The sequence below is a fragment of the Vitis vinifera genome, chromosome 7 (assembly GCF_030704535.1).
Source record: "Vitis vinifera cultivar Pinot Noir 40024 chromosome 7, ASM3070453v1".
NCBI classification, from domain to species: domain Eukaryota; kingdom Viridiplantae; phylum Streptophyta; class Magnoliopsida; order Vitales; family Vitaceae; genus Vitis; species Vitis vinifera.
Genome location: NC_081811.1, coordinates 15,926,094 through 15,947,626, shown reverse-complemented (window position 1 = coordinate 15,947,626; position 21,533 = coordinate 15,926,094). Strand labels below are relative to the sequence as shown.

General features: G+C 35.2%; 1 protein-coding gene across 1 annotated transcript in view; it reads right to left on the bottom strand.

Annotated features, from left to right (window-relative positions):
- Positions 1-7,993: 7,993 nt before the first annotated feature.
- Positions 7,994-21,533, bottom strand: part of LOC109121384 (ubiquinone biosynthesis O-methyltransferase, mitochondrial) — a 47,381-nt gene continuing 33,841 nt past the window's right edge. Inside the window, exons 6-10 of the mRNA XM_059738042.1 lie at positions 19,401-19,450; positions 17,999-18,148; positions 9,082-9,162; positions 8,827-8,963; positions 7,994-8,332 (exon numbers count right to left, since the gene is read on the bottom strand). Coding sequence (XP_059594025.1) covers positions 8,856-8,963; positions 9,082-9,162; positions 17,999-18,148; positions 19,401-19,450 — 389 coding nt within the window. The 3' untranslated portion in view covers positions 7,994-8,332; positions 8,827-8,855. The remainder of the gene's footprint in view (positions 8,333-8,826; positions 8,964-9,081; positions 9,163-17,998; positions 18,149-19,400; positions 19,451-21,533) is intronic.

Below are 21,533 nucleotides of genomic sequence, written 5' to 3'. Positions count from 1 at the left end.
TGAAAAGGCATAGATACCTAAAAATTGTGAGATCTCAATAAGTTATGTACACACGGGAGAAAAATGAGATCAAAATAATATTGTTATTAACAATATTTTCGCTTTCCAAGTGACCTCTGATATCATAAGAAATGATGAAGATCCTGAACCACGAAATGTGGAAGAATGCAAACATAGAATGATTGGCCAAAATGGAAAGAAGCTATGCAGATAGAGTTAAACTCATTAACAAAACAAGAAGTTTTTGGACCAGTAGTCCAAACACCTGAAGATGTAAAGCCTGTTTGGTACAAATGGGTATTTGCATGAAAACGCAATGAGAATAATGATATCATAAAATATAAAGCGCGATTAGTAGCACAAGGTTTCTCGTAGAGACCTGATATTGACTACGAGGAAACATACTCTCCCGTCATGGACGCAATCACATTTCATTTCTTAATTAGTTTGGCAATCTTAGAAGGACTAGATATGCGTCTCATGGATGTTATTACAACATATTTATACAGATCCATGGATAATGATATATACATGAAAATCCCTAAAGGATTTAAATTGCTTGAAGTAAATAGTACAAAGCCTTGTAGCATGTACTCAATCAAGTTACAACGATCTTTGTATGGATTAAAGCAATATGGACGCATGTAGTACAATCGCCTTAGCGAATACTTGCTAAAAGAAGGGTATGTTAATAACCCTATATGCCTATGCATCTTCATTAAGAAATCAGAAATCAGATTTGTGCAATTATTGTAGTGTATGTTGATGACTTAAATCTTATTGGAACTCCTAAAGAGCTCACAAGAACAACAAATTACTTGAACAAGGAATTTGAGATGAAAGATTTTGGAAAAACAAAATTTTATCTCAGCCTGCAGATCGAACATTTTTCAAATGGAGTTTTAGTACATTAATCAACATATATTAAGAAAGTTTTGAAGGGTTTTATATGGATAAAGCGCATCCTTTAAGTTCTCTAATGGTTATCCGATCACTTGATGTGAAAAAGGACTCATTTCGTCCTTGCGAAAAAAGATGAAGAATTACTTGGTCCTGAAGTACCATATCTTAGTGCTATTGGTGCACTTATGTATCTTGCCAATTGTACAAGTCCAAACATTGCTTTTTTTTGTCAATTTATTAGCAAGATACATGTTTCACTCCAACTCAAAGACATTGGAATGGTATCAAACGTATATTGTGCTTTCTTCGTGGAACTACTAATATGGGTCTATTTTACTCAAGGGAATCAAAGCAATAATTGCTTGGATATGCAAATGCAGGATATCTTTCAGATCCACATAAAAGTAGGTCACAAACAAGGTATGTGTTTAATTCCAATGGTACTACTATTTCATGGAGATTTGTCAAACAAACAATGGTGACCACATCATCAAATCATTCAGAAATATTGGCAATTCATGAAGCAAATCGTAAATGTATATGGCTAAGATCTATGATCCAACATATTCGGGAATCATGTGGACTTTCTTCTATCAAAGGTGACCCGACAATATTATTTGAAGATAATATTGCATGCATTGCACAAATAACAAGGGGTTATATTAAAGGATATATAACTAAACACATTTCACCGAAATTCTTTTATACACATGAACTCCAGAAGAATGGTGAAATTGATGTGCAATAAATACACTCAAGTGATAATCTAGTAGATTTATTCACAAAATCATTGTCAACCTCAACATTTAAGAAGTTAATACACAAGATTGGAATGCGTCAACTCAAGGTTATTGACATGAGGAGGAGTATGCTTGTAAAAGGGTGTTAGTGTACTGTACGCTTTTTCCCTTCGTCCAGGTTTTGTCTTACTGGGTTTTATTGGCAAGGTGTTTAACGAGGCAGTCCTAACATACTAAGAGCAACTTAAAGAATAATAAGAATACTATACTATTTTCCTTCCCTAGGTTTTTCCCATAAGGTTTTTTTACTAGCAAGGTTTTTAATAAGACATATTCTTCAATGTGGTGGACATCCAAGGGGGGGGGGGGGGGGGGGTGTTATAACTGAAGTAATGAATGTCACCACATTAATTATAATAAATGTTAATTAAATATTATTTATGACTTCCATTAATACTCATTAATGAAAACCATTAATGTTATTTATGAGTTCCATTAATATTTATTAATAGGAATATTAATGGAAGCCATTTGGAAAGCCTATAAAAAGACTTCCCATCCCCTGTAATATGCATCCCCTAAGCAAGAAAGAATTTTCTTACTCGTGGACGTGGACGCGGTCGTGGAAGAAATCCCTGATACCATGGTTCTTATAGTAATAATTCATCAAATTCTCATAAAAGGAAAACCTCATTGCACCACTAGAAGTGGAATAATACTAACGCAAGACAAGAAAATGGAAGTGTTTACAAGATAAACCTCCTAAGAACCATGAGAATAATTGTTATAGATGTGGTATGAAAGGGCATTGGTCGCGTACCTGTCGTATGCCCAAACATTTGGTAGACCTTTATCAAGCATTAATAAAAGCAAAAGGAAAAGAGATAGAGATAAACTTTATCGATAGTAATGGATTGGACCTAACCTACTATGACATTGATTTCTTTGGAGGTCCTAGTGAAAAAATAGACTATTTAATAAATGATGACAAGATTAACATTGATTAATGTTACTTTATATATCAAATAATATAGTATTAATTTTCTTTTTTTATTTGCATTATGCCTTGTTTTTTTAATATTAGTTATATCTAAAATCCATGTGTTATTTAGTCTCAAGATGAATGAGGATGATGTATGTCTCGCAGACTGTGCAACCACGCACACAATTCTTTGAGATAAAAGATATTTCTTCGAGATAAAAGATATTTCCTCGAATTGACATTAATAAAAGCTAATGTAAGTACCATATCTGGTACTACAAACTTAGTTGAAGACTTTGGAAGAGCAAACATAATGCTACCAAATGGAACTAGATTCCATATAAATGATGCTTTATATTTTAGCAAATTCAAAAGAAATTTGACTAGTTTTAAAGATATTCGTAGAAATGGATATCATATTGAAACTATGAATGAAGATAATGTAGAATATCTTTACATTACTTCCATTATATCTGGCCAGAAGCTTATAATGCAAGAACTTCCGACTTTCTCCTCTAGGTTGTATCATATAACTATAAAGCCTATTGAATCATATGTTGTCGTGAATCAGAAGTTCAATGACCCAAAAGTTTTTGTCCTTTGGCATGACAGGCTAGGTCACATAGGGTCTTCAATGATGCATCGAATAATTGAACACTCACATGGGCATCCACTAAAGAACCAAAAAATTCTTTTGCCTAGTGAACACTTATGTGCTGCCTGCTCACAAGGTAAATTGATAGTCAGACCATCTTTTACTAAAGTCATATTTGAGTCACTAGTCTTTTTAGAAAGAATATATGGGGGCATATGTGGGCCTATCTATCCACCATGTGGACCATTCCGTTATTTTATGATCTTAATAGATGCTTCTACTAGGTGGTCACATGTTTGTCTCCTTTCTACACGTAACGTTGCCTTTGCTAGACTCCTTGTACAAATAATCAAATTATGAACACAATTTCTAGATTATCCAATTAAAACAATATGTCTTGATAATGCTGGCGAATTTACTTCTCAAACATTCATTGACCATTGCATATCAGTAGAGATAAATATTGAGCATCTTATTGCTCATACTCATACCCAAAATGGTTTAGCAGAATCATTCATCAAATGTCTCCAATTAATAGCTCGAACATTACTAATGAAAACCAAATTACCTACTTCTGCCTGGGGACTATTATGCATGTTGCAACTTTAATCCGTATTCGACCTACAGCTTACCATGAATACTCCATTTCACAACTTAAGCTTGGAAAACAACCAAATATCTATCACTTACAAATTTTTGGTTGTGCAGTATATGTACCAATTGCACCTACACAACGCACTAAAATGGGTCCCCAACAAAGACTTGAGATTTATGTAGGTTTTGATTCTTCATCTATCATAAGATATCTTGAACCTTTGACAGACGATGTTTTTATAGCTTGCTTTGCAGATTGTCATTTTAATGAGAATAATTTCCCATCATTAAGGAGAGAAAAGTCGATTCCTCAAGAATGACAAGAAATTACTTGGAACACATCTACTATGTCCCATCTTGATCTTTGTACAAATCAATGTGAACTAGAAGTTCAAAGGATCATTCATTTGCAAAATCTTGCAAATCAACTACCAAATGCATTCATTGATACAAAGAAAGTGACAAAGTCACATATCCTAGCTGCATATACCCTAACACGGATTGTTGTCATTGTAGAATAGTTAACAAATGAATCTAAGATACGCTTAAAGCGTGGTAGACTTGTTAGATCAAAGGATGTAACTCCTCGGAAGAGAAGAACACAAGAAAAACTTGGCACTCTAGAAGAGGCCATCAAAATGGTTGATCAGTTTAAAATTGATAAATCTATAGCCCTAGAAGAGACACAAATAATGTAGAAAGCCCCTGAAGAGGCACATATTGAACAAAAAGTCCCTGAAAAGGAACATATTGAACAAGAAGCCCCTAAAGAGGCACATGTATGTAAAAATTGTGAGATCTTAGTAAGTTATGTACACACGGGAGAAAAATGGATCGAAATAATATTGTTATTAACAATATTTTCGCTTTCCAAGTGGCCTCTAATATCATAAGAAATGATGAAGATTCTGAACCACGAAATGTGGAAGAATGTCGACATAGAAATAATTGGTCAAAATGGAAAGAAGCTATTCAAGCATAGTTAAACTCATTAACAAAATGAAAAGTTTTTAGACCAATAGTCGAAATACCTGAAGATGTAAAGCCTATTGGGTACAAATGGGTATTTGCACGAAAGCGCGGTGAGAATAATGAGATCATAAGATATAAAACGCGATTAGTAGCACAAGGTTTCTAGTAGAGACCTAGTATTGACTATAAGGAAACATACTCTCCCGTCATGGATGCAATCACATTTCGTTTCTTAATTAGTTTAGCAGTCTTAGAAGGATTGGATATGCGTCTCGTGGATGTTATTACAACATATTTATACGGATCCATGGATAATGATATATATATGAAAATCCCTTAAGGATTTAAATTGCTTGAAGCAAATAGTACAAAGTCTCGTAGCATGTACTCAATCAAATTACAACGATATTTGTATGGATTAAAGCAATCTGGACGCATATAGTACAATTGCCTTAGCGATTACTTGCTAAAAGAAGGGTATGTGAATAGCCCTATATGCCCATGCATCTTCGTTAAGAAATTAGAAACCAAATTTGCAATTATTGTAGTGTATGTTGATGACTTAAATCTTATTGGAACTCTTGAAGAGCTCACAAGAACAACAAATTACTTGAAAAAAAGATATATAAGATGAAAGATCTTAGAAAAACAAAATTTTGTCTTGGCCTGTAGATCGAACATTTTCCAAATGGAGTTTTAATACATCAATCAACATACATTAAGAAAGTTTTGAAGTGTTTTTATATGGATAAAGTGCATCCATTAAATTCTCCAATGGTTTTCCGATTACTTGTGAAAAAGGACTCATTTCATCCTTGCAAAAAAAATGAAGAATTACTTGGTCCTGAAGTACCATATCTTATTGTTATTGGTGCACTTATGCATCTTGCCAATTGTACACATCCAAACATTGTTTTTTCTGTTAGTTTATTAGCAAGATACAGTTCCGCTCCAACTTGAAGCATTGGAATGGTATCAAACATATATTGCATTATCTTCATGGAACTACTGATATGAGTCTATTTTACTCAAGGGAATTAAAGCAACAGTTGCTTGAATATGCAAATGCAAGATATCTTTCAGATCCACATAAAGGTAAGTCACAAACAGGGTATGTGTTTAATTGCAATGGTACTGCTATTTCATGGAGATCTGTCAAACAAACAATGGTGGCTACATCATCAAATCATTCAGAAATATTGACAATTCATGAAACAAGTCGTGAATGTATATGGTTAAGATCTATGATCCAACGTATTCGATAATCATGCAGGCTTTCCTCTATCAAAGGTGACTCGACAATATTATTTGAAGATAATGTTGCATGCATTGCACAAATAACATGGGGGTTACATTAAAGGAGATAGAACTAAACATATTTTATCAAAATTCTTTTATACACATGAACTCCAGAAGAGTGGTGAAATTGATGTGCAATAAATACACTCAAGTGATAATCTAGCATATTTATTCACAAAATCATTGCCAACCTTAACATTCAAGAAGTTAATACACAGGATTGGAATGCATCAACTCAAGGATATCAATATGAGGGAGAGTATGCTTGTAAAATGGTGTTAATGTACTGTACTATTTTTCTCTTTGTCTAGGTTTTGTCCTATTGGGTTTTATTGGTAAGGTTTTTAACAAGGCAATCCTAACATATCAATAGCAACTTAAAGAATTATAAGAATATTATACTTTTTTTTCCTTTGCTAGGTTTTTCCCGTTGGGTTTTTTATTAGCAAGGTTTTTAATGAGGCATATTCTTCAATGTGACGGACATCAAAGGGGAGTGTTATAACTGAAGTAATGAATGCCACCACATTAATTATAATAAATGTTAATTAAATATTATTTATGACTTCCATTAATACTCATTAATGGAAACCATTAACGTTATTTATGAGTTCCATTTATATTCATTAATAGGAATATTAATGGAAGCCATGTGGAAAGCCTATAAAAGGGCTTCCCATCCCCTATAGTATGCATCCCCTAAGTAAGAAATAAATTTCTTACTTTCTCTCATTTTCTCTGTCTTTCATTCTCTCAGCTTTCTCAATTCTCTTTCGTGATTTCTTCTTTCTTATTATATATTATTATCAAAATAATATACAATTTATCTCTACTACTTTATTTGTGTTACATTTATCTTTGTTTTACAACACACGCACACACACACATAAATACATATATACATATTATTACAAAATTTTTTGAAATGAATCATGTTATTTTATTTTTATTCTTTGCTAGTTTAAATGATATAACGTAAGTGGCGGTGGTGTCTTTATCATCCTTTAAATTAAATTCAAGGTCTTTGGTTCAAGCTCTCACATTCAACATTTATCCCACATTAGAATGGGAGAAGAATGAAAACCCGGAACTGTTGACTGATACAATTGGCCCATCCAATGCAATAGATTGGAGTCGGACCTGTCATAGTCATCACAACTTCTTGTGATTATTAGAAACTATGACAACCTTTGTTATAGATCCAAATTTCATACTTTCACCACCTCATTGAAAAAAATAAAATAACAATGAATGAAGCCATCATCAAGAAGGGTATGCTATAATATTGAAATATATTTTATTTTTTTGACAGATAAAAAATGCATTATCAATCAAATGATACCGCATTTATAATTTTAATCATCAACCAAATACTGTCATGTATATAATTTAAATTTCATTTTTTAATATCCAAATTTCATTCATTTGTATTGGATATGAATCTTATTGCTTAATACATTAATCCCGCATTATTATACTTTGGATTCATTTATTTATATTTTCATCTCATTTTTTTTTTATGCCGCGGTCTCATTTACTCACACCCTAATCCAATATACTTGTATGGTTATTCTGACGTCTATATTTCATCATATGCTTTCAACAATCCTGATTTAAAATTTGATAAATACTAGTTTGGTACCTTAGAATTTTGCCATTAAGATAGATTCACTCCCTCTAACACTCAGTCACTTTCTACAGGGAGGCAGGCAGAGCGTGACATGAATTGCTCCACAGCCACAGCCCAATTGTACCGTACTAGAACATTCCTAAGAGAATTTGGGACTTGGGACGTTTTTTTTCTCTATCTCTGCTCAACAGTAAGTAAGCTCACTCTTTGCCTCTGTTATTATAGGCTGTGCTTAACGTAATGTGCAAGATTGGCTCATACAATACAAGTAACAACACTTGGGGAGAAGGCTTTTGTTTAATGATAAAATTTCTTCGTTGAGATAATTAAATTAAAAATAATCAAAAAAATGATATCCTATTTGAAGCTCAGTTGGTAACTTGATTCTTGCTATGACCTCTTTGATCTTTCAATTCACTTTATTCTTTCTTGCAAATCCATCCTAAAGTTTCTGGTTTTCCTCCCCTCTTTTGCCAGGGTTTGGGGTGATATACAATCAAATTTCCTCTCCAGGATACTTACATGTTAGCAATATACGTATAGTCCTAGGCTTCGGTTGGAACTGGGCAACTCTGGAGCAATTAAGGAAATCTGCATTCATCTCTCCCATAGCAAACCTGCACAGAACAACACAAAATCATCTCGCTCTGATAGTAACCTCAACAATCAAGAAAAAGGTTGAAGCCGACGCCAAGTACCAATCATCATGGGGTGGGGAGGGGATTATGCCAGTTTTATACAACATTACCTAGCAGTATTTAAAAGATGGATATTACCGGACAATCTTGCTCTTACATGCCATACCATCCATTCATATTTTATTTGTTGACATATAATAATTAAAGGTTATGGTCAGGGTTCGGTCTTTAACCCAGACTAGTGGGTAGGTTGGCTTAGGGTTATGCAAACATGCATTTACCTCGTCCAACCTAACTCACACCATGAGATACAGCAATTCCTTTTGAATGAAAAGACTGACTGATGCACCATCAAACATTTTGCACCAGTCTTTAGATGTGTTTTGTTAGAGGCCATAAAAGGATCAATTCTGTCCACAAATAGGTGGAGTTGGGATCACCCAACAAACCATTAAATTTAGAAGCGAAATTACCTTCAACATAAGGCTAATATTCCATGGCTTTATTGGCTATTTTTGGTACCAAAAGCAATGAAATTTACACTGATATCATCTGATAAAGTCCATTGTCCTGTCAAGGGGTTGTACACAAACCCAGCCATTTCTTGAACCTGTACAAATCCAATCAAAAAGGAAAATGCTTTTATTAACCATGATACAGTATATTTTTTATATAATCAATAAATTAAAAACAGATTAGCCAATTCAAGTGGTAGATGTTTGGCTCACTGTGATAGAAGCACGTTGTAGAATCAAGACTAGTTCTTCGGGCGTAAGGAAATTCGACCACTGATGAGTACCTTTAGGCAGCTGCATAATAGCATATATCAACTCTAAAAGGTTTACTGCTGGAGCAAAAATGTAAGATACATATTGAAGAATTAAATTACTTAATCAGTTTCTTTTCAAGTATAAAACTCTGATGCATGAAAGAGTTGCAATTTAATACCAACATCTGGGAGACTATAGTTAACAGAGTTCATCCCAGAGAAGCAAATACATAAGCTACCTTAAAACTTAAAGGAAAAATGCTTCAAGTTTTCTATGGAGTTTAAGGAACTTTTATATATGTTTTGGATATGTTTTGCACCTGTAATGGATCTGTTGTTTGCCAATAAATAAAAACAAAAAATAAAAAATCAATTTATGGGACATCAAGATTTTCTTTAGACTATGTTTGGTCCTCAAAAAGTACAAAGGAAAAAAAATGTTAAAGAAAAACAATTTTCTCATATTTGGTTTTATTATGAAAAATACAAAAGAAAATCAAATACAATTAAAATTATTTAGAAACTTATACATTTTAAAATTATTTAATATTTATATAGAAGAGTTAAAATAAGTGAAACAAATTTGAAGTAGCATATACAAACAATTTATTAATTTTAAACTATTTTTATTTTCCTTCATGTTTTCTTTCTTTCTAATTTGCCTCTTTATTTTCTTTCCCTCAAATTTTAAACTACATAATTTATTAATTTAAACCTTTTTCAATTTTATTCATTTTTTCTTTCCTTCTAATTTTTTTTCTCCATTTTCTTTCCCTCACATTTTCCCTTAAATTTTTTGGGAATCAAACATAGTCTTAATAAATTATTTTTATATGCTATTTTAAATTCATTTCACTTATTTTAAATCTTTCTATGTAAATATTAAATAATTTAAAAAATGCATAAGTTTCTAACTAATTTTAATTATATCTGTTTTTTTTTTTGTATTTTCCATGATAACCAAACATAAGAAAATCATTTTCCTTAACAGTTTTTTTCTTTCCTTAGTACTTTCTGGGAACCAAACATAGCCTAAATGTTTTGGTTACGCTCAAGGCCTCAAGTAGAACTGTTCTAGCGTCTTCTTAACATTTAGGGTTCTCATATGTTTCAGCAGCACATTATTTGGGAATAAGGTTCTATATAGGTTTTGCATTCAACCCTACATTGTTTTAACCATATCATATGTGAACATCCACTTTTCAGGCTACACATTGTCACAATTTACATTTCTCAGCTATTTCCTCTTTTAACCATGGTAACAAGTAGAGCTAGAACATGGTTAAAAGACATGTAAGAGGAGTTGGATTTGGAAAGAAATAGAAGTTCATCCTTATCATAAAGCATCTGCAGCTCATCTCATGAGTGATGAATTCCAAGTTATTTAGGATTTTCCTTGTGTACATATGTTAAGAGTGGAGACTACTATTGAATAATTGCCTTGTCATCCACACAACAAAGTGCACTCACATTTTTTAGAATTTGTAAAAAACTCTTCAGAAATTGACAGGTCAAGCATCTTGGGTCATACTTATTTGATTGGCAGTTCACCAGCCCATTCCAGAAATATTTGACTAATTGAATATGTTGGAGTATTTGTTTAGTTGGCAATTGTTAGATAGTGTACAGTTATTTTAGTTATTTACTTTTTTTTTCTTTTTTTTTTTCCTTGTTGTATTGTGGGTCCCACTAGTATATATATATATATATATACTCAAGTCCAATGTGTATTAATAATAGTTTTTAATAACAAAAATTAGGGATTTTCCCTTTTCTCTCTTTTCACATGGTATCAAAGCTTAGGGAAAAAAAAAAAAAAACCCTAATCATTTCCGGTTTATCCATGAATCAATTCTGGGAAACCTTTCAGTGACCGTGTTTTATTTCAGTCACCTTCCCCATCTCCTAAAGCTTTCTGGTCAATTGTATCGCCGACAGAAACCGCCGGCGACTTTTTCCGGCGAAGTCCTTTTTCAACATCAACCATATCATCAGGTGCGCAAGGAGGAGATCTTCAAGTTTTGTCAAGGCATTGGAAGGAGAATCTCAGTCACGCGCCGGCCACGCGCGTTTCTTCTCCGGTGGCCTGAACCTCATGCGCCGGTGCGTGAGGGCGCATGGAGCAATTTCCAGCAACGCGCTTCCACCTCTAGCCTCGCCTGACGCCGTCTAGCCACTCTCCATCTACACTTGTGCCATCCGAGCCCTGCAAGTGCATTTTTTTTTTGGGTTTTTGTCTCCGCCGGCCCTCTAAACAGCCTTTTCGGCCACCTTCGGTGACTTCCTCTCCACCCCGAGCCCTGCACATGTCTTGGGAAGTGTTCTTTTACCTTTCCAGTAGTGCCACATTTGTTTTTCTTTACTATTTGGTCTCTCACAGTTGCGAATCCTCGGTTTTTCTTCTTTCAGCCGCAATCTGAAGCCATATTAGGGCTCTCTTCGATCCAAACATATTTCGTTCTCCAGATAAGTAGATATGACTACTAAAAGTTCCATTTTTTCCTCTGTTATATCTAGATCTCCTATGATTACTTTGGAGCAATTGGTTGGCAATGAAAATTATTTGTCCTGGTTTGCCTCTATGGAGCTTTGGTTTATGGGTCAAGGTTATGAGGATCACCTTGTTATGCAGGAGACGGATATCCCTGAGGTTGACAGAGTACAATGGAGGAAGATAGATGCACAGTTATGTAGTGTGTTATAGCAATCAGTTGATCCTAAGATTCTGCTTCCTCTACGGGCGTACAAAACATGCTTTAAATTTTGGAATCAGGCAAAAGGGCTATACACGAATGATATCCAACGTCTTTATAAGGTGGCTTCTTCTATTGTCAATGTCAGACAACAAGACATGGATTTATCTACTTATATTGGCCAGATTGCCTCTCTTAAGGAGGAATTCTTGACCGTGATGCCTCTTACTACTGATGTTAGGGATCAACGAACACAGATTGACAAGTTCTTCATGGTTCTTACGCTTATTGGCCTCCGTCCAGATCTTGAGACCGTCCGCGATCAGATTCTTGGCAGTTCCTCCGTTCCATCCTTGGATGATGTGTTTGCTCGCCTCCTCCGTATCTCCTCCACTCAGACTTTGCCATCTGATAACACTTCAGATTCTTTTGTGTTAGTTTCTCAAACTAACTCTCGAGGAGGACGCGGTGGTAACCGAGGTAGAGGCCAACGTCCTCATTGCACCTATTGCAATAAGCTTGGCCACACTCGTGATTGGTGTTATTAGTTACATGGGCGGCCTCCCTGCACTGCCCACGTGGCCCAGTCATCTGATCCTCAGCCGCCTCAGCCTCTGAGCTCCTCCACATCTCAGGGTATTTCCTTCACTGACAGTGAGTATGATGACTATCTCCGCTATCAAGCCACCAAGTCAGCTTCTGTTACTTCTGTTGCCCAAACTGGTAATACTTCTGCTTGTCTTACCCACACATCTTCTCTTGGACCTTGAATTCTAGATTCTGGAGCTTTTGATCACATATCTGGTAATAAGAATTTTTTCTCTTCTATTACTACTACCTCTGCCTTACCTACTGTTACCTTAGTTAATGGTTCTCAAACTGTGACTAAAGGCATTGGTTTGGCACATCCTCTCCCTTCTCTACCTTTCATTTCTGTCCTTTATACTCCTGAGTGTTCCTTTAATCTTATCTCCATCAGCAAAATCACTCGTACTCTTAACTACTCTATTACTTTTTCTGATAAATTTGTGACCTTGCAGGACCGGAGTATGGGAAAGACGATTGGCATAGGACGTGAGTCTCAAGGCCTCTATCACCTCACCTCGCCTTCAACTCCTGCAGTTTGCATTTCCACTGATGCTCCCCTCCTCATCCACAGTCGCCTGGGCCACCCTACTCAATCCAAGTTCCAGAAAATGGTCCCTCGTTTTTCATCTTTGTCATCGCTTACGTGTGAGTCCTGTCAGCTTGGGAAACATACTCGTGTCTCGTTCCCAAAGCGTTTGAATAATCGGGCAAAGTCTCCTTTTGAACTTGTCCACACTGATGTTTGGGGTCCTTGTCGGGCCGCGTTTACTTTAAGATTTCAGTATTTTGTCACTTTCATTGATGACTATTCTCGATGTACTTGGTTATTTTTAATGAAAAATCGAGCTGAGTTATTCTCTATTTTCTAGGAATTTTATGTTGAAATCCAAACCTAGTTCAATATTTCTATTCGTGTGTTACACAGTAACAATGCCAAGGAATATTTTTCTGCACCATTTACTTCATTTATGTCCCAACATGGGATCCTTCATCAGTCTTTTTGTGCTCATACTCCTCAACAAAATGGGGTAGTTGAACGTAAGAATCGACATCTTGTTGAGACAGCTCGCACTCTCCTTCTCCATTGTAATGTTCCTTTTCGTTTTTGGGGGGACGCTGTTCTTACAACATGTTATTTGATTAATCGTTTATCCTCATCTGCATTACACGATCAGATTCCTCTTTCCTTTCTTTTCCCTGACCAACCACTTTATTTCCTTCCTCTTCGTGTTTTTTGTTGTACTTGCTTTGTTCATATTCTTACTCCTGGACAAGACAAACTTTCTGCCAAAGCCACAAAATGCATCTTCTTGGGATACTCCAGACTTCAAAAGGGTTATCGTTGTTATCCCTCTGAGACTCATCGTTACTTTCTCTCCGTTGATGTCACCTTCTTTGAGGACTCACCATTCTTCTCCACCTCTGAGTCTCTTCCTGTTTCTGAAGTCTTATCCCTTCCCATTATCTCCCCACCTGATGCAGTGCCTTCTTGCCCACTTCAGGTTTATCATCGCCATCATCGTGTCATTGTTCCTCCTTCTTTAGCTGAGGTACCTACTGACTCACTTCCTATCCCTTCGGCTTCTCCTGCCCCAGCTCTGCCTCCTTCTGCTGACTTACCCATTGCTCTTCGGAAAGGTAATTGATCTACTCGTAATCTTCATCCCATTTACAATTTTTTGAATTACCATCGATTATCTTCACCCTATTCTGCATTTGTTTTTGCTATATCTTCTGTTTCTTTTCCCAAGAGCACCCCTGAGGCTCTTTCCCATCCAGGCTAGCGACAGACAATGGTAGATGAAATGACTGCTTTACACTCCAATGACACTTGGGATCTTATTGTTTTACCCTCTAGTAAATCTACAGTTGGTTGTCGTTGGGTCTACACAGTTAAGGTTGGCCCTGATGGTCAGGTTGATCACCTTAAGGCCCACTTAGTTGCAAAAGACTATACTCAGGTTTATGGTTCTGATTATGGTGACACTTTCTCTCCTGTTGCCAAGATAACTTCTGTTCGTCTATTGCTCTCCATGGCTGCTATGCGTTCTTGGCCTCTTTATCAGTTAGATATTAAAAATGTTTTCCTTTATGGGGATCTTGCTGAGGAAGTTTATATGGAGCAACCACCTAGTTTTGTTGCTCAGGGGGAGTCTGGTTTAGTGTGCAGGTTACGCCGTTCTCTATATGGCTTGAAATAATCTCCTCGAGCATGGTTTAACCGTTTTAGTTCTGTTGTTCAGGAGTTTGGCATGTTTTGCAGTACAGCAGACCATTCCGTTTTCTATCATCATAACTCTTCGGGGCAGTGTATTTATCTGGTAGTTTATGTGGAAGACATCGTCATTACAGGCAGTGATCAGAAACTAAAGCAACACCTTTTTACCCACTTTCAGACTAAAGACTTAGGAAAACTCAAGTATTTCTTAGGGATTGAGATAGCTCAATCCAGTTCTAGTGTGATTCTTTCCCAAAGGAAGTATGCTTTAGACATCTTGGAAGAAACCGGTATGTTAGACTGTAAACCGGTAAACACTCCTATGGATTTAAATGTCAAACTTATACTAGGACGGGGGGAGCCTTTAGGAGATCCTGGGAGATATCGATGACTTGTAGGTAAACTGAACTACCTCACCATTACTCGTCCAAACATTTCTTTTCCTGTAAATGTTGTTAGTCAATTCCTACAATCACCATGTGATAGCAATTGGGATGCTGTAATCCGCATTCTTCGATATATCAAAAGCACACCAGGCCAAGGTGTGTTGTACAAGAACAGAGGTCATACCTAGGTTGTTGGTTACACAGATGCAGATTGGGTTGGCTCACCCACAGATAGACGTTCCACTTCCGAGTATTGTGTTTTTATTGGAGGTAACCTAATATCCTGGAAGAGTAAGAAACAAGATGTAGTGGCCAGATCAAGTGTTGAAGCCGAGTATCAAGTTATGACTCTGGCAACATGTGAACTCATATGGCTGAAACATCTTCTTCGGGAGTTGAGATTTGGAAAGGATGAACAGATGAAGCTCATCTGTGACAACCAAGCCGCTTTGCATATTACATCCAATTCAGTCTTCCATGAAAGGACCAAACACATTGAAGTTGACTGTCACTTCATTAGAGAGAAGATCGCATCAGGATGTGTGGTGACTAGTTTTGTCAATTCAAATGATCAACTAGTAGATATTTTTACTAAATCTCTTAGAGGTCCTAAAATTAAATACATTTGTAACAAGCTTGGTGCATATAACATATATGCTTTAGCTTGAGGGGGAGTGTTAGATAGTGTACAGTTATTTCAGTTATTTATTTTTCCTTTTTTTTTCCTTATTGTATTGTGGGTCCCACTAGCATGTATATATATATATACCCAAGTCCAATGTGTATTAATAATAGTTTTTAATAACAAAAATTAGGGATTCTCCCTTTTCTCTCTTTTCACAACAAATTTGTTCCCTTTCTTATTGATTAGATGCAACTGACTTCCTTACGTCTTATTTGTTTCAAATAACTTCAAACATCATCAGATTTGGATTTGAGTTGATTAAGAGTTGTCAAATTTGAAGGATGAGTGTTTGGTATGGTAAAGCTCTTGGAATATTACATGTTCTGAGTTAAAATAGCATGAAAACAAAGCCTGAAAATAGTGAAATTGGGAGATGGTGACCTTGGACGTTCAAACGCGCTAGCGAGCATTCAAACATCCTCTCTCAGGCTTTCAAACAGTCCTCGTTTTTTTTTGTTTCCTAATTCAGTTTCAATTTGGAAATACATACATACATATATATATGCTTTTGGAATGTTTTATACTACGGTTTTTTGAATGTTTTAAAATTGAAAAACTCTCCACAATGGAATTCTAAGGTTTTTCAAGTATAAAAGGGTATGTTTTATTGAAAATTTGTGGACTTTGAGACAAGACCCTAAGAGAGAAACTGTCATATCCAAAGCTTGATCTTCCATCACTCAAATCTTTCAAGATCTTCTTGTAAGTACATTCAGCTTAAACAAAGGTTAGAGATTCTCAACATCAAATTTCAATAAAGACTAAGGGATCCACAAGGAGCACGGGGAAGTGTTGCATTGGGGATGTGGAAAACAAATGTAGGTGCTAGTGGTATAAGAACCTATAAAGTAGGTACATCCAATCAGGTAATCTGTTTACCATTTTCTCATAATTTGTGGATTATTTCGCGATCAGGAGACTATCCATGTTTCTTTACACCTAGGGATTGCTAGGTGGTTTTTCCACATTATATTTTGTATTCATTCAAGCACTCAATTTTATTTATGCATATGATATGATTTGCTCCCAATAAATAATTAATCTTAAAGGACAAACCAAAGTTGGCAATAAAGAGTTAGTTGGACTACCAATTCACCCCCCTCTAGGTAGTTTCATATATCAAGACTACAAAAAATTTCTTTCCGAATCATATCAGAAAGGGATTTAAGTAGCATATGGTATAGAGAAAAATTGGAATTAGGATTATCCATGATGATTTTCAAAGAAAAAAAAAACAAACAAACAAAAAAAATTGTGGAGCAGAAAAAAAAAGAAATTAAATTAGATGTGCAAATTCATCTACTTATTTACTAGAACAGCAAATTTCCTCGATGTTAAATCAAGTCAAAATACTTCAATCAATTTCAAAACTTCTTTACAAGGTAAGAATTCAATAACATGGTTTCAGTGGGCAGATTGTATCATGTGGGCCATGTGCAGCATATTGAGTGGACTGGACAACTTTGATTGAAAGACACCATAGCTTAAGGGCATCTTGGACATTCTATAGATACAAAATCCTTTCATTTTGCTCTCCATAGCATTCAGAGATCAAATCCATCTCCTAGAATGAGTCTCATGAAGTGGAATCGACAGCCCAAATGCAAGCAATAACAAAAACAATTTCAATTCTTGAAAGCCAATGTCTATACATGGCAAAGAAATGTACTTGAGTACTATGAAATTCTAAATCAATTAATTTCATTAGCCTGTATAGGTTGTTCTTGGGGCTTGACATCCAGTATTTTGTTTACAGATGGCTCCCTTTCAGAGGTTTCCAAAAAATTGGATGTTTCATTTCATGGGATATCAAATTGCCCATTAACTTTATGGATCAATTTCAAGTCCACAGGAGAACACTGCAATGGTGAATGAATAGACCAGGTTCAGAAACAGAACCCAATTGCATTTTTCTTGCTTTTAAGATACTGAGTTTGAAAGGATCAAGTTCATCATGAGTAGGACACACTACAAATGTTAGTAGTTCCACCAACTTCAAAAGCTTACTGATGGTTTACAAGAACTATTTGAAGCATGGATAACAAGTTCAATACTAAGGTGTCTATGTGAAGATTACACTTCAAATTGTCACACTTATGGCAGTGAATCTTAAGTCAAAATATATATTTGAAAAGAAAGCATAAAAATATTTGAAGAAAATAGATACACTCAAAAGAAGAAATTAGAAACCTATGGTGCCAGAATACCAAGTTCAATACCCATGAAAATATTCTGCAGCAATGCAGAGAAACTATAAAGAAATTCAACAACCGACACAAGCAACAAAGTGAGTAAAAGCAGCATACCCAATGAAGGATGTACTCAGCTGCAACGATGGCAGTTGCATATGATCTCATAGAACGGTTAATAGTTGATACCACAGTAGCTCCATTAGAGACAGTTAATGCTGCCAGGGATTTGCAGAATTCAGCAGGATCCGCTACATGCTCAATTACCTTAAATAAAAAATATCAATTGACAAGCATACTGGATGCAACTCAATCAGTTCAGATAAAGGAGGCAAAGTGAGAATGAGACAAATCATCCAAACTATCAGTCTATATCTTTAAGAGGTGTTTCCATCAATCCTGGCACATATTTTCAAAAATTAAAAATTGCAAGTGGTTTCTTACAATTATTTGGTTGGCAATAACATTTAAAATGAAAAGCTGAAACTTAAACTACACATCTCATGTATATCAGGTACATCCGCTTTTGAACTTGAGACATGAAATGCAACTTCGGCAGACTTTGGTTTGAAACCGTTAAATTGAAGGGTCAGCATGTAATGAACCAAGAATCAAGTGAAGGTCAAATTGACTTGATCTTGGTTTGGCCAAGGCAGGTAGCACTTCCAATACAAAGAATATACCTTTTTTTGGAGGTTTAAGAGGCAAATAGCATGGGATGAAACTTTAAATGTGTTCCCCTACTTGGGAGCTATACGCTAGTGTACCATGCTTTTCTTTTCATATTAACACATGTAATATCAAGTGTAACAAACCACCATACCAAACACTTAGCATTACCTGGGGCAATACCCCACTCAACACTCATATATGCATAAAACAATACAAATTCCCACACACAAAATCCATACAGCCAATTTTTACCATCATAACTTTTTACATGATTAACTGCCTCTAAGACCACATCAAGCAACCAGAGTGAGGCAATCTCAATATGGCCTCTCTAACTACAGGTGGGATACATGAAAAACAGGTTTTAGAACTAGCATATAGACTAGTGGGGCCATTTAATCCCTGGCATCTACTTGGGCATAACAGAAAAGGCAGCATTGCTATAATTGGAAGGCTTTAAAGGGGGCAGAGGCTAGCAAAAAAGGACATTGACATTTATAAAATTACTCTGCAATCACCACAAAGTCATCCATAAGAAGAACTTCACTAGGCATCCAGCCTCAACTAGACATATATATATATATATATATATATATACATATATGTTACCTACACCCTTGCATGCTAGATATACACAAATATACCATTTAAAATATCCTACTTTACAGATCCAATCAACTATAGATTCAAGCAACCTACAGATCAGAGGTAGCAAAATGGAAATATGTTCAACTAACAGAGTTCCATTCAAAAAGGTCTAATGACTTGGTTATAAATCATCTAACCCAAAACTTGTGAAGAATTCAATGGACTAATGTGACTGTGTATAATGCACATAACAATTTACCTCCAAAGAAATCACAGCATCAAACTCCCTCTGTTCTTCAACCAGCTTTTCTGTCAATAAAATTGCATGTGTATAAGCTTTTTGAGAATGAACATGAACTTTGACTGGTAAAAAGTTTCAAAATAGAGAAACAAGAAAACCTAATGACCTACTTGGATATCAAGGTCAGTACCAATCAATTGTTAATGGATGTCACCAATGTCATTGAATATATAAAACAAAGTTTTTGAGCTTCTAACCAAAAATTCATAATAACAGGGAGTCTAAAAAAAATATTTAAGCAAAATAGGTGATGTAGCCTTGGTTCATGAAGATAGGCTTTTTTTTTTTTTTTAATTATTATTATTTTTTTAGATTTTGAATTTTTTAGCTTTCCTATTTTTTTACATGCCCTATCTTTAGGTTTAATTTCCTTTTGGGTTTCCTAATTGGTTTTCATGTTATCTACAGCTAACAAATTGTATTTCTAGGACTATGTCGACTATGAAACCCTATTTAGTTGCTCTTTCCTATTATTTCTAGGTGGTATTCTTTTTTATTTCCTAAGGTCCTTGATATTCTCCAGAGTTAGTAAGACTTCATAAGTCATAATATTTGGTTATTTTCTTCAATAAAATCACCAAGTTCTAGAAGATCTTTTTTGCTATCACTCAATCATGTCCCTACACTCCAACTGTGTCAATGGTTTTGTAGATTGAGATTTTCTGTTAGTCTATAATGGATACCCTGAGGCTTCTGAAGTATCATTCACGTCCATGTTAATTATGTGACAACCTTCAGTTGATTGAAGTAAGCCATGTATTGTTTATTAATTGCCATTCACCAATTAAAAAAAAAAAAAAATCCTCTTTGTTTTAGAGATTTTCTATTGAAGAAGTAAATTGGAGTGCATTTTAATTATTTTATTTGTCACCAATCAAATTGTCAGCTTAATTTGCTTTATGTGAAGTCATATTGGATACTACAGTGAAGATAGGAAAGTTAAAATTTCAACATCAATCACACAATGTTTAGGTTGAACAAAAAGTAAAAATGAATCCAGAGCCTCCATGGAATGGACATATGAGAGTTTCATAAAGTATTGTAGAGAACAAGTTGTTGGAAAATATGCACAGCCTATATGAAGACGTACCAACCTGGAGATATTTATGAATTAAGTTTTTTCCTTGCTAGTTTAGTTGATTGATTCTTTTTTTTTTTTAAAAAAAAAAAAGAGATTTCCTAGGCTAGAAGCCTAGAAATAAGCTCCTTCCTTTTTATATGTTTCTGACTGCCTACAATTCGTATGTATTTGTTATGATTCTATTGAAGCAATGCAAGGAGAAATTCTTAAAACCCTGAATATTTAATATGGTATTCGAGGATGAAAACTAACTCTACCAAGATCCCTCTTCCCACCATAGAGCCTTCATTGCTCAGGCACAGCCAAACCTTCATTGCTTAGCCATAAGCCTACTGAGCCTACTGTGTCTCACTGAACAGAAATTTATTTAATCCCAGACCAACATTTCTTATCTTATTCCTTGCTATCTAGACCAACCTTAATTGCTGGTAACTTAACTTTCTTTAATACTAACAGGCTTTGAGACTTATATTGTTTTTCTTCTCCATATTCCCAAAACCCAAAAAGCCACCCAGTTCACAACTCTTGGTGACAATCAAAATGTCATTGGTTCCTTCAAACTTAATGGTGGAAATTATCTATAATGATCTCAATTGGTGAAAACATATATTAAAGGAAAGGGGAAGCTAAATCATCTTCTTGTCCTACAATTAGAAAGGATGACCCAAAGTTTGTCTCCTCTTGGGATGACGAAGATTCTCAAATTATGACTTGGTTATGGAAACTCCACGCAACCAGAAATCAATCGTATTTGCATGTTTCTCTTCACAACAAAGGAAATTTGGGATGCAATTTGTCAAACCTACTCCAAGGTGCAATGTTGTTAAGATTTATGAACTTAAGATAAAAATCCATGATGCCAAACAAGGTACCCTATATGTAACTAAGTATTACAAGGTTATAAAGGGATATATTATGGATTGAGTTGGATCATTATCAAAGTTTGAAGATGGAATGTAGCAAGGATGCAATGATATACCAAGAGTTTATTGAGAAAGATAATTTTTTAT